The sequence below is a fragment of the Pezoporus wallicus genome, unplaced genomic scaffold (genome assembly GCF_028554395.1).
Source record: "Pezoporus wallicus isolate ANWC-B61680 ecotype Strahan unplaced genomic scaffold, APGP_CSIRO_Pwel_v1 scaffold_11491, whole genome shotgun sequence".
Lineage (NCBI taxonomy): Eukaryota > Metazoa > Chordata > Aves > Psittaciformes > Psittacidae > Pezoporus > Pezoporus wallicus.
The window spans coordinates 4,197,314-4,211,644 of NW_026642649.1; the positions used below are offsets into that span (position 1 = coordinate 4,197,314).

Genomic DNA, 14,331 nt, shown 5'->3' on the forward strand with positions numbered 1-14,331 from the left:
GAGGTTCTTGGGTTCTTCAGCACGCCGGATCTACCTACTCGTGGTTACTGCCAACCACATCCTAAGTGGAGGGGAGGGGGGGAAAACAGTCACAAAAGCTTGAGAGAAGATATGTTGAGTGCATGCAGACCCCTCTCTCTGAGCCTGAAGTGTTCTGGGACGCCTCACTGGTACAGTGGAAAGGAAAGAAAGGAGTGCAAGTTTTCCTTTCACACAGCTTCTCACCCCGTATGTGCCTGCTGTGAAAACAGCAACCAACACTGTCAGTTAACAGGGGAAGGGTGCAATCTAAAGCTCAGCCACAGACAGGGCCTTAAGAAAGCCAAGAGTTAGATACCAGTTTCTTCTCAACAGTTCTACCTGAGCTTCAGCAGGCAGGTTGCCCAAAGAAATGGTGAATGCCCCATCCCTGGCAGTGCTCAAGGCCAGGTTGGACAGAGCCTTGGCTGACGTGGTCTAGTGCGAGGTGTCCCTGCCCATGGCAGGGGGTTGGAACTGGATGATCTTAAGGTCCTTTCCAACCCAAACCATTCCATGATTCTAAGTCCAGATCCTGCAGCCATCACGTCCAACACACAGCCATTCACCTTCTCCCAAGGCAAGTGCTTTGGAGGGTGCTATTGCAGGATTCCACAACCAGGGAAGTCTTCTGGCTAAATTGAGCCTAGAGATCCATAAAGAGCGTTCAGTCTGTTCACCTGACTGAGATCTGTGGGACTTGTGAGAAGGAATCTGTGAGTGAGATTTGGAAGCAAGGAGAATATCGTAAGCAAGCTGGAAGCAAACGCATCTTTACCCAGCGTGTGAACCAGGAGCAGAGAGGTGGAAGCAGTGGACACATCAGCTCTGCGTCAGACAACCAAAGACACACGTAAGACTCCCCTGGTGTGAGGGTAAAAACGAGAAAGGAAGACTAAAACCTGAAACAGAGAGGAGCAATTTCTTAGCTATAGCATTAGAGGGGTGACCCACAATTATGAGGTGTTTCCACGCTCAGATCTCTGGCCCACAACCACTGACCCTACTGGAAATGCTCAGTTAATATCGGTAGAGAAGCACGAGCCCTACAGAAACACCAAGCTCCAAACAGAAATAGTGCTTACACTGAAAACAAATAAGGAAGCTTCACAGAAAATCCTCTGGAAACACAGGCACCGGCTGCACTTCCTACTCCATTTGCACCAGTATTCAACAGATTCACCCAACACAAGCCCTTACCTGGTGGAGTTTCAAATGCAATTTCCACTTCCATTAGGGAGCCTCTTCCCACCCTCTATCCCCCACTGTCTACCAAAGCCAGTAAGTAAGACAACACAACTCCTGTCCTGCAGCTGTAAGCACGTTACCCAAGCACAAAGATCTTATCGTGATGCTCGCACAGAGTCTGCTAACAACACATGCTGGGGAGTTTTGTGAGCAAGACTGTTTCCCATTGCAACACTACGGAGTTAAAAGTGGGACCTTCCTAAGACCCCAACTTTGCAGTCCTGTGTACACTTGGCTCCTGAAGGGCAAGCACAAAATAGGACTTCTTAAGTATATCCCCAATTCCTTGGCCAGAAAGACCATATATTCTACTGAAAGGGGACTGCATTACCCGAACCAAGCACTGGTTCTGTGAAACTCTTGTAGGTAAAACACACAGGCTCAAGAACTGCCCCATAGCTGGGGGCTGGGGGTCACTACTCCCATCTTAGATAGCATAACAAGAAAATACTGTCTGAAAAGGGATTTTGAGACATGCACTCTTTATTCAGTACAAACAAGACAAAGATCCCTGTGACATGTTTCCAACTTTTTTCCCATTAAGCCCTTTGCATCAAGTCCCAAGATTATCTTGTCCTGCCCAGGTTTGCCTTTGTGTGGAAGGAGAACCATTAAAGCAGACCCCATTCTTCGGCATCTTCAAGTTCCTTTTGACACACCATCTTCCAGCCAGGATTTCAGGGTCACCTACCTTTTAAGTCCTTGCCTGGAAGACAGCATTCTTGCCATTGATCTCTTCAGAAAGAGCTGCTGTAGAACCTGGACCAGGTCAGGATCTGGTCACCCTTTCACATCCTTGCTGAGTCTTCTCTGTTTTGCTCTGTGCCTTTTAACATATCTGTAAATCCAGTCCATCAGGGAGGTAAGAAAACAACAGAGAGGGCACAGAACAGTCTCAGAGCACACAGACTGCTATGGACAGTGAAGGTGATAACTGGCTTACATACAGCAATGAAGACTTCAGTTAGCTGTGGGCAAGCTTCCTAACAGTAGAAGCTAGAACAGCTTGCCTAGGGAAGACTACAGTCCCCATCATAACAGGTTAGAGAGACTGGGAGTACTTCAGATACAGATGATGTTGGCTTAGGGTACAGAAATACAGAGCTAGACCATCTCTCACAAGCCTTTCATCTTGCATTACCTGTTAAAATAACGTTTGCAGTCTTGTAAAAGCTACATACAGGACCAGGTCAAAGACAATGTACTGCACATCCATCAGCAGTTCCTTTGGGACCTTATGTTGGACATTTGCAAGCAAAAAAGGGAAGATAAGTGATTGCAAAGCCACGTCAGAAGAACATTCTCCAGTAGTTTCCTGCTGATACAATGACCAGTAAATAACCAAGCTGCTGTCAGAGGCTCTGGTCTATACTGTGAGCTATTTGCTCAAACACAGATGGATTTCCAGGAAGTGTGTCCTAGGAAAAGGATCAGAATATCTATTTAGACATACAGAGATCCTGTTGTCCCCAGTGATTTAAATATATCCACAATGAGAGTACAAGGGCACTGCAATGGTCTAGTCAGCCATCTGGTGATATCAACGTGCCCAACTCCATCCAAAGAGAGCAGATTCCTTCCCCTTGCAGTCCAAGCTTAGGGTGGACTTGTCCTTCTCAGCATGGACAATAAACTATCACCTCCTTCAGAGCATGCTGTTAAACACAGGCTTCTTCTGTGACTGCCATTACAGAACACCCAACACGTATTTGTCAAGTGGAAAGTGTTTGCTGGACAGTCAGGAGGAAAGAGCAGGTTAAGAAAGCAGAATTCAACTACATAGCACACACTATTCACCACTTCATATTCAGCTACCTGCTCATTCATCCTGAGTAATCACATTTAAAGGATTCACCCATGCATAAGCAGGATTAGAGTCTGAGCTTAGAGATCTCACTCCAGGGACAGGAAAAATACCTGTGGTCAGATGAGTGCCTGCAGCTACACTGAGCAGGCAGATTTCAACCCCTACAGAACTGCAAACATCACACCTACCTTCCAGATGGACCTGTGTAAAACCCCTTCTTACAGACCAATTCTGGCTAAATACCAGGTTTACACCCATCTGCTAAAACCACTGTGCCTCTTAGCTGCTGTGTTAACAAAGCAGCACTTCCAAATTCCCAAGGTCAGGCAGCAGGGAGGATGTGAGGAACGACCATTTATAGCATTAGGAATATTTCTTCTTGTCATGCCTTCAGGAGGCAGCCGGCTCCACCAGACAGGCCATCCCACTGAGTTTCAGCATCTGCATTAGATCACACAGCTACACCACAGGTACCAGCCAGGGCTCTGACAATAATCCCACACCATGGCCTTCAAAAACATTAGATGCGCCAGTGCCTTGACCATTGGGTCAAGGTGAGCCAGATGACTCCCCACAGTCCCTCTTCTATGCATTTACCCTCAGTCAGGTGGTTTCATTCAGATCTCATCTCCACCCTTGGATGTGGAAAACAAACTACACTTGAGAGGTTAAAATAACTGACCTGCTCGAGACTGCAAAGGAAGAAAGGCCATATTGCCCCATTCTGCATCCCATAATCCAGTTGCAGAAGTGCATGCCAAGGCTAAAAATCCTAGGGTAAGTCTTGTGTTGTTCTTGGTATGCTGTAATTCCTGTATCTAACCAGATGCAGGTTTGTAAACCGTGATGCAAAGCCTTTCTGCTTGTAATATTACACAGAGTTATGGCAAAAAAGCGATGTCTCATGTGTTACATTACATTTTCACAAGTACAGTGTAAACCCCAGTGAAGCTGGAATAAGAGCCAGGAGTCTCACTCCTCTTACAGCACTAGAAACCAGAAAAATAGAAGTCCTCCTGGCAGTTAAAGCACTAAACTGTTGTAGGAATAATACCCAAATACCACCATCATTCTGCACACTTCAAGCCCCAAAACCCACAGCTGGTATGAAGCTAATCCTGTTCCATTCCTTCCTTCCAAGGCCTGGCTCTCAGGTAATTAATACTTGATGATAAACTGCTTGCAGGGCCTGTTCCAGGGTCTGCAAAGGAATGGTGTCATGAAAAAAAACGTCTGGGGTCAGAGCAGACCACTTTATTCCAAGAATGAAGCACATCTGGTAATGACCACACAGCCCCCAGCCATTAGACTTTGCATTTGGGGTAGGAACTTGAGAGTAGAAGCTCTCTGGCTCAAGTGAACTGCATGTGTCTGGTTTGAAAGCCCAAACATGTCAATCACATAACTGAGATGTAGATACCCATACAAGTGGTGCTGCTTTTCACTCTCTTCTCCTCTGGAAGTATCAGTCCTCATCAGCTGAGAAGAAACAGTCAGGTTTTTGCATTGGCCATCTCAGCAAAAGGTGGCACCTCCAGAGTCCACACAGCCCATTACAGATACTTGTGCTTTACTTTGCACACATCTTCATCACACAGGAAAATGAGACATCAGCAAGAACTCCTTGTCCATTAGAGACTTTACAACCTCATTTCTCCCTTAATACTGTAATCGCTCCTATCTCTCCCCCCTCTGCCTTTTCCTTCTCAAACACACAGGACTGATTTTATCTTTAAAGAACCATTTTAATCATGTCAGACAAATCAAAGGAAGAAACCAGAGATTATGAAAATACTCAATTCCATCTTGTTGGTTGTTTAAATCTCACCAAAGAGTCTGCATGATTGACAGCAAAGCCATAAGAATCAAAAAGAAGATTCTGCCTTCTGCTCCCAAGGTGCTGGCCTATGAAAAACATACTCCAGACCCCAAAAAGAAGGGAAATAAACCCCAACCGAGATCCATTAATCCATTAAAGGAAAAATGTCTCATTTTAAGACTATACACTGCAGGCAGGTTAACCAGGCTGTTTTGATCCAGCCAAAACAGCCTAAATTTTATATGTTATATGCATCCTTGTACTTATCAATTTACTTAAAGTCTTCAGAGGAAGCAGAAAAGAAGCAGTGAACTTGCTGTCCAAGAGATGACAATTGGCTTTCCAGATCTAGACTACCAGGTCCTTCTCCATGCTACTGCTATTTGGACCAGCTTGTTCTCTTTCACACTTCTCACTGCCCCTGTAAGAAACCAACTGAAATGTTTCCAAGGTCACTTGCACGGAGGTGAGGTTCCCCTCAACACAGGCAGTAAGCCCACTCAGACTCAAATGATATTGATACTAACCAGGGGATAAAATCAGCTGGAAGTGTCTAGTCTATTGGCAGCTTGGATCTACCCGTCCCCATGAGTAAAACCAGCAAGCTAGTGAGACTGCATACCCCTTTTGCATGCTCCTCTCCAGTTGCAAAACATGGTAAAGAGAGAGAAGTGTAAGAGGCTGTAAGCAGCCTACAAGGACTACATTTTCACCTGTCTGCTGTGCATCTTCCAGTGAAGTTCAATTTCACAGTCCAAGGCACATTCTGAAGCTACAGCTTTTATTTTCTGAGATGATTTCAGTATTTAACTCTGGCAGGTTTAGAAAAGGAAACCTACTGGTTAAAACTGAGGCTTTAAAAAAGGGAAGTACGGGTTGAGGGGAAGGGAAGGAAAGGGACGATAAGGAAACACTCAAATCATTAGAGATGGTTCAGCCACAAGTCTCTAACAAAGAGCTGGGGAGCATAACTTGGATACTGTGTGGTTCCGTTGATACTAGGTTTGTCTACAAATTCTATCTCGCACGCCTGGGTGCTGCAAGGTGAATGCTCCAGCTCCAACACTGTTATGTTGTTTGGTGTTGATGAAACAAGTATATTCCTTGGGACAAAAAGGGTCAGCTGAGGACCACGGGCTGGCCAGTAGCGACCGAGATTAAAGCCATTGATCCAGATTTGCCCCTGTTGAGAGAGAAAAACAACAGATTAATAATTTGACAGAGAACAAATGATGCTTTAAGCAGAGCAATAGCTTTAAGTATAATGCTCTTCACATAGTAACTTAATTCCCTCCATCCTTCTGTTTGGCAGAACACAAGGAGAGAAGATTGGTCCAAGGAAATGCTAGTAACAGTGAAAAGAATGTAAATCACCTGATGAGTTAAAGCCATCATTAATGCTTAAAAAGAAAGTGGTCAAATACTGCAGTGATTCCATGTATGCCAACACTTCAGACAACACAACTGCAGGTTCCTGGCACTGAATTCTGCACCAAGTTTAAGAGCACAGCAAACCTGAAAGTTGTATTTGCTTGAAGCTGAAATCACACTGCAAGAGAGTACTGTATTTTGCTGTAGCTACCTACACCCATTACAATCCCTGAAGGTCTGCAAGCATTAACTGAAGTTCAATGAAATTGTGGTTTACCTGGGATGTAAACTCCCTTGAAATTACTTTTCACAGTGGAAATGGCCAGAACCCCTAGTTCTGAATACTGGTTTAACATTATAAATACCTCAAGTTCAAAAGATTTCCAGCAGCACAATTTTAACAGTGAATAATGGCATTCAAGCTGGTTTTGAGGCATTTTTCTTGCGTTTTCTCTTTCCAGTATTTATGGAAACAAAGTTTTGCCAAACTCCCAAGAGAAATTGTATGAGGAGCTGGCACATCTGCAAATGCAGGTGAATTAGTTCAGCTCTGTGGTATGAAATCCTGCCTTACACAGTTCTGCTAAGGTGGTCGTTAAAAAACAGGTTTGAGGTCAAAGTTTGTTCATTTTTTGACCAAGTTCATCATGCTTTGTGGCTTGTTTTTGCTGCATTAAAAGGCAAGAGGAAGAACTATTTACTACAGAAGCAAAGGAGTGAGCTTGAAGAGTTTTAAAGGAAAACATGGCCTTAATGCAGCCTCCCTACACAAACTGAATTAGTGTACCCAGAAGACAGTAGCTTATCTGCTACAGAGTGACTCCACCTACTACAGAGAGGGACTGTAACCCTCTGGGAAGAAGGGGCTTACTATAGGAATCAACTGCATTACAGTTCTAATACAGATGGTATGATCAGACAGGTCCCTTGTTTCTGATCTTGGTCACTGGTTGTAAACTCATTTTCCCAGTAAAGCTCTGGACTTCACTGCTCAATTCCAAACTATCATTATTAGCACTGCAATTTCCAGAGACTGCACGCTCAGGAATTTGTATGCCCTTAACCAGCAAATCCCAATATTATATAGACTACCAGTCAATGTGCCCCAGACAAAATAAAGGCATGGGGGGATCTCTATCTTCAGTACCAAGAACTCCTTCAGCAGGGTCAGCAGCTACAACCCATGATTCCACAGAAATCAAGAAGTGTCCCGACTCCAAATCCTCTATTCTGCTGAAGAGAAAGTCTGATAAACCTAACCACACATGCAGGGCATGTATACTCAAGGCCACCGTGCCTCCTCAAGTGAAGGTGGAGGAAGTTTTATCAATAAAGAGTTTAAAAACCACTGAAGCCAAGCAAGCTACAACCATAGGCCATGACTGTTAATGCTGTACCCTTCCTTCCAGGCTATCCAGCATGTCAGACTTCTTGTCTTAATATGCAGGACCGTAGAATCATAGAATAGTTAGGGTTGGAAAGGACCTTAAGATCATCTAGTTCCAACCCCCCTGATGTTTTCTTGCTAAATGTTTGTTTCCATAGTTTTCCAACTACTCCAATACATCAATTTCAACCCCTTTTAAGAGTCCCTCTCCTCAACGTGGCCTCGCCAGTTCACATAATGCCACTCAAGGGATTAAGGCCCAGATACAGTGGGACCCGAGTGGAATTCACACCCTTAAGGCTCTCTACCTTAACTTCACCAATGAGCAAATGCCTTTATTTGGAAGTCTTGGTTTCAATACCCAGTATCACTTCAATCTTACTCCTGGGTGCCTTAAAACTCTGGTCTGATCCATATAAAGCTTGAAGAATCAATTCAATAGCCCTACTTACAGCTCAGTTGGAATCTCCTCACCATGACTGCTTTAGAGGGTATATAAACTATGTATAATAGGGGTTTCTACAGATCAGAGGAATATATTTCCACCAATATATAAGTATTCTTGGGTTCATTTGCCATTTCAAAGACGAGTTTGCCAGCAGGCAGGTATGGTCATCTCACTGCCTGAACAAGATCTGCGATTCATGGGTCTCAGATTCCAGCTGCTGTGCAAACAGCTGGTTTTGGATTTTATTCAGTGATTAAGACATGCACATATATAGGAATGAATAAATCAAACTTCCTCATCCAAGCTCAGTGCCAGCAACAAATCAGAGTCTTCTGCCTATTGGGAAGTGCTTTAACCACTGCAATACTGTAAACAGACCACCAGCATCTCCTTCTCCTATTCTGTTTTAATAGCAGTAAATGAATTGTTTCAGAAATCAATAATTCTGCCATCTATCTCAGGCACTTCCCATAAGCCTGGACTTAGATGCTCAGGTCTTTAAGAAGAGTGGCACTTGAGTGCACACATTCTGCTCTCTGGGCTTCCCACCAGCGAGTTGAGGTGGTCTCTACCCACCCTGCATGTTGGCTGCTTCAAACACGGCACTGTGAAAACACACTTTGTTGCTTTAGCTGCATTCCAGCCCTATGAGAAGTTTCCATTAACACAGATCTGCCCACAGGCTTCTCAGAGTAGTGCTCTCTGATCCATTCAGTCCAGGTAACCTCCAGAAGACAAGCAGTAACATATTCCATGCATTGGATCTGTATCTATGGGCACACCACCAGCAGTTGTGTCCAACCCTCTGTTTTCTAAGAGGTCCATATTTCTTCAGACAGCACTGCAAACATGTTTTTAATCAATTAATATAAGGAAAGTGTCCTTCACCATGGACAGGCATTTCTAAATAGCCTGACATTTCAGCTTTCTCAGTGTTGAAAGACTAGGGGTTTCGTTTCTGATGATGGCTCCATTTTCTACACCCACACTATGTGTCATTTGACTATACCTTTCCCTTCTCTTTTAATAGTTTCTCTCCAGATTTACTTAAGGAATGAACTTCCTAGTTGCTTAAATATATTTGAGATACCCCACCACTACAATCAACCTCTACCCATCCAAGAGAGGTGAATTTTGATTGTCCATAGAAGTGGACTTCCAACTTTTTACAGCAAAACATTGTACCTTTGTCCAGCCAGGAAACTTGACATAGGTGTCTTGAGGCAAGTCTGGAATTCCTCCAGGAATTGAAAGTGTTCCAGTGTAAAAAGTAGGTGCTTCGTAACTCAGTGGATCGTCAACAGATCTCTTTGGTTCATCAAGGTGCCTGTTAATATCATGGTTCACTGCTCCGTCTATGTCCAAAGGATAGATTTCCCATTCAGCAAGTATATCTTCATCAAGAGTTAAATTTGAAACGAGACCCTAGGAGGAGGAAAAAAAACAAACCCAAAAGAGAACATAATTAACTTCATGCTATTGAAGTTATTTGGCTGCAGCCATAACTCAGTCAGGAATAAAAACTGCATCAAACCATTTGCAACAGCTGCCAACCTGTGTCTGAATAAAACCCTAGCATCTGGTCTTCACCAAGTTAAAAGCTTTGCTTAAGAACAAAGAGTTCAGTTTTTTCACTGGGAAAGATCTGTTCCCCTTCTAAGTTCTGATCTTTCACCGATGCCCAAGGGTTTTTGTTTGTGGTTTGTCTGTTTGTGGTTCTGGTGCTGGGGTGTTTTGTGCCTTCCCCTCCCTCAAGCTTTCTTCACCATAACTGTGGAAAATTTCTGTTTTGCTTCAACATGAACATGATTCCAAAACCTAGGCCTTAATATAAAGTGGAAGAAGCATTAAATATCATAGGTCTGAGATATCATCAAGAGATTTGGTAACACTGAGTCACTAACCCAAGACATCAACCTGCACAATAGCAGAGAAAGCAGTATTTCCTTCCTGCAAACCCTCTCCAGCTAAGATACAGTATGACAAAATCAAGGGCACATGCTTTGTGACCCTGATTCAGTGAAATACTCTAAAGCTTACAGTCAGCTTCAAGACCACAGAGTTCTATTTCACTTCCATGGTGGAACCAAGTCTGCAGCACACCAGTGGACTCACACAGCAAATGCAAAAGCAAGGTATGGACATGCTATAAGAAGGAACATTGTCACCCCTGCACAAATCCTAATTGTGCTAGAATAAGTTTCTAAAACGGTGTTTTAGTGTGACACAAAGGGTTGATTTTAAACCAGTGCTGCTACATCCATATAACTGCTTGAACAGACCCTGCAGAGAGGTTGTTTATCAGTGCAACTTAAGTTCTGCAAACACCACATGTCAAACAGGAACAAGCAAAACCACATTTTCTATGGCCTTGGAGGGCTGATCTATGTTGTGTGTCTCTTCTGATGTCTAGTAAGCACTGCACTGACTCCACCAGCCTCATCATCAGTTCAAGCACTAACTGGTTTTCTCTTCCTTTACCTAGATGCCCAGTTTATAGAACAGGATCTTACTTCTCTCATAGCAAAATAATGTATCTCAATGGAGTTAAGTGGCAAAACCTTTCTACACAACCCAGACTTTCCTCTGTCAACAGTCAGATATGGATATAGATTTGCCAAGTGAAACAATGATGTAGGTGGAAGCGAGCATATGAAAAGAGACAGAAAAACCAGAAGCCACATTCTCCCTTTGTGTCCTTCAACAAGACTGAGATCAGCAGGATGTTTTAAAGTGAAAACCCTGTTAAGATTCCTTCCCAAAAGCTCGATGCTTTGCTCAATTTCAAGCTCCATAAAAGTGACTGAAAACCAGCCAACCAAAACCCAGACAAGCCACCCTAATCTGCTTCAAAATGCAAGGCTTCAGGAGGCAGGAACCTCTTCCCCCAGACTGCTTTTGAAAGCATAGAGTGCCTAAACCCCAAGGTACAATTATTCCCAGGTTTCAAAACCAACACGAAGAACAGCATGAGGGAAGGGTTCTGCAAGAAGAAGCAATGCACATATTCCAAAGCTACCTGAGAAAGGCAACCTCTTGTACTGAAGGAAGCCTGCTTTTAGAGGATTATCCTCACAAGCTATGTGCCTACTCAACTTGCTTTGCAAGGTTGAAACCCTGCTGTAAGGGGGAATTTCAGCTCATTCACAGCAACACTGAGCACCTTCCTGATCCAACATCTAACCCTCTACTCGGTCACCTTAAGTCCACAGTAAGTACATAGGCTTCTTTATCACCTAGCCTGTTATTAAATAATAATGCAACGCTTCTGTTGCTTCAACACAAAGGCAACACACTGGGGTACTAGCTGCCCTCTCTTGCCACTCAGATAAAGGCAACGTACCTTGGAAAAATAGCATGAGCAGAGTTGACACTACTGCTACCCACTGAATTTATACGCCTCAAGCACAGAAAAGCCTCAGTTGCTGATGGTTTTAATCCAGAGGCTTTCATACATCCTAAGAATTCCCATAAGAACAAGTTTAGCTTGTTCTGATTAGGATTTAAAAGAACTGCATGCTTTTTAAAGTGCTTTTACTGCTGCCTGTAGGCTACCAGCTTTGCAAATGCTTAGAGTTTGTATTGCTTTGCCTTGGATGGAGTCTTAGCATAACTGGAGATATACCTAGAAAACCTCACCACAACACACTTCAGAATAAGACAACTGGTCAATGACATTCCTTTAAACCAAGTCTCAGCTCCAAATCTTCTATAACAAATATACATCCTTCTTCAACAACGCAAACAGGCCCATCCTACTCACGGCAGCACAACACAAGTGTGAGAATGGGAGTTTCTGCTGCTATCAATCTTTCAAGTCTCTCTCTGTGTTTTAGACAGAACGAGCTAGATTCTCTAACAACCCCCAAATTTACCAGCTTTTGGTCTCATCAACTAGGCTAGAAAAGATATATCCTCACTTGGGTTCACTCTTTCCTCTATTTACAAGCTTTAAAGTCCTGTTTCCTCACAGCACCCATGCCTCTGCTTGATAACTAAATGGTACTCTTCAGGCCCATGTCTTTCCTGTGATGTTTATCTTTCTCCTGCTCTTGCATCTAAATTAATGAAGAATTGCTTTAGAGAAGTCTAAATTCTGCTCCACAACACCTATCACAGAAAGATTGAGGGGAAACAGCAGCTTCTCATTTTCCTGGCATCACCCTAGCACCAAAAAGCACCGTAATAACCAGCCATTAATCTGGACAGCCACTGAACATTTGACAAGCTTTCTGAAAGAACATCATGGAATCAATACAAGGCAAGTCAAATCTAGCAGTTAGGGGCTGCAAATCTCTTCTTAATTGTAAAGCTTTCCAATTACTTCATTATCACTTGTGGCCTAATAATATCAAAACCTAAAAACAAATAGCTTGCTTTGACACTGAACATAGCCAACATGAAGCACAGCAAGCCTGGCCTCTACAATGCCCTCACAAATATCACACCAGGGATCCCATTAAGTCTAAACCAAGAAAGGTTTCCTTTTTGCCCCTGCCCTTCCTACCTCAGCGGCACCTCCACTGCATTGGTTTACGTGGCAAGGTTTTGGTAGCAGGCAGACTGCAAGGGTGGCTTCTGTGAGAAGATGCAAGAAGCTGCCCCTGCGTTGGACAAAGCCAGTTCCAAGACAGACCCGCTGCTGATTTCCCCCAGTCAACTCTCTTCTGCCCAGTACCAGTGGTAACTGGTGAGTGATCTCCTTGTCCTTATCTGGACTCATGAACCCTTCTGGTATTTTCTCCCACCTCCTGTTGACGGAAGAGTGATGCAGGTCAACCCACCACAGCCACTTAAGGTGTCAGTCCCAAAGTGTAGCATTGACTCAGAAGCATTCAGAAGCTTTCTGATCATTATCTCCAACACCTGATCAGTCCAAACCTGAACTGGCAGTGTTTACATGGTAAAGTGCTCATGAGACAGCCCTTCCTAGCCACACCAAAAATACTGCAAGGATACGCTGCTGACAAAGGAAACGTGACACGGTGAGAGATACACTATAGGCATGTAAACACACACAAATGCAATCCAAGGATTCAAAAACCTCAAAGGACAACCCAGATCGATTGGCAATCAACCAGCGATTTTCCAACTCACTTTTGGAGTTCATCCAAACAGCTTCACACATTTTAAAGTGTTAGCTACAGACTTGACAACCTGAAAGTCTTGTGGGTGACACTGTGGCTCACAACAGAAGTGACCCACCACCACCACCAAAAAGCTTCCTGTGTTTGGCAGTTTTTAGTTACACATAGATTTTGGTGACTGGAAAAAAAACTCAGATGAAAACTAGTAGTTATACCCTGAGGTAAAGTTAGAGCTGTGTAATCCTTTTTGTTCTAAGCCACTACTTGTTTTTCAGCCTGTGGAAAAGAGGAAAACCCACCACAGTTCAGTAACATAAATGATTTCACTTACCTTAAAGTCATTGTTGTATCTACCAAAGTTGACTCGGCCCATATTCTCCACCAAGATGTCCAGATTTGCTCCAGCCTTTCCAGTTATGTTTATTGAAAGTGATTTGTCCCTTTCAAGAACACCCTGAGGAACCTATATGAGTTATACCAAGAAGAAGAAAATGACAACCAGTGAAAACCAACAAACCCCTGTTATTTGTCTCTTCAACTTGCATGTAGAAAGGGGAAAAAGGAAACAAAATAAGTGAACCCCCTCATTTTCCTTTCCTCCTTTTGCATGTGAGAACACGTGCACACAAAAGCTGCTATATCAATACTCACATCTCAGTACATCAGCAAGTGCTACTAGGTGGCATTTGTCTAATTGACACCATCTCTTTCCTTACCTGGTTTCAACTAACTCAGCTATTAGAAACCTAGTGGGTTTTGAGGCACCTGCTTCACAAAAAAGCAGGTTCTCAAACTGAGCCTAGTGACTGAAAAGTTGTTGGCAATAAAAAGGGGTTTCATCTTCCAATTAAACTTGCTTCAATGTTGAGTTTTCTTTATTCCCATTTTAACAACATAAGGAAAGAAAGGCTTAACCTGGACACAAAGGTTGTGAGAGTCAGCACAGGTCAGAGATTAATTCCAAAAAAGGCTATCAAAGCTTGTGAATTCATATCAGTTCTCATTAAGCAGGAACAAACCCCTTCTTAAGGGAAGAAAGGTAAAGTTCACATCCTGTACAATAAACTTGGGGTCTTTTTAACCTGTAGGCAGTAACCAGTTTTTTAAGACAAGAGTTAGGCTCAGGCTTCCACTTCCCCCACACTT

At 43.4% G+C, this 14,331-nt stretch overlaps 1 protein-coding gene across 1 annotated transcript in view; it reads right to left on the minus strand.

The window, feature by feature from the left end:
- Nucleotides 1-5,656: 5,656 nt before the first annotated feature.
- GLB1 (galactosidase beta 1) overlaps nt 5,657-14,331 on the minus strand; it is a 41,078-nt gene continuing 32,403 nt past the window's right edge. Inside the window, exons 14-16 of the mRNA XM_057431453.1 lie at nt 13,517-13,648; nt 9,284-9,523; nt 5,657-6,075 (exon numbers count right to left, since the gene is read on the minus strand). Of these exons, the coding sequence (XP_057287436.1) occupies nt 5,815-6,075; nt 9,284-9,523; nt 13,517-13,648 (633 nt within the window). The 3' untranslated portion in view covers nt 5,657-5,814. The remainder of the gene's footprint in view (nt 6,076-9,283; nt 9,524-13,516; nt 13,649-14,331) is intronic.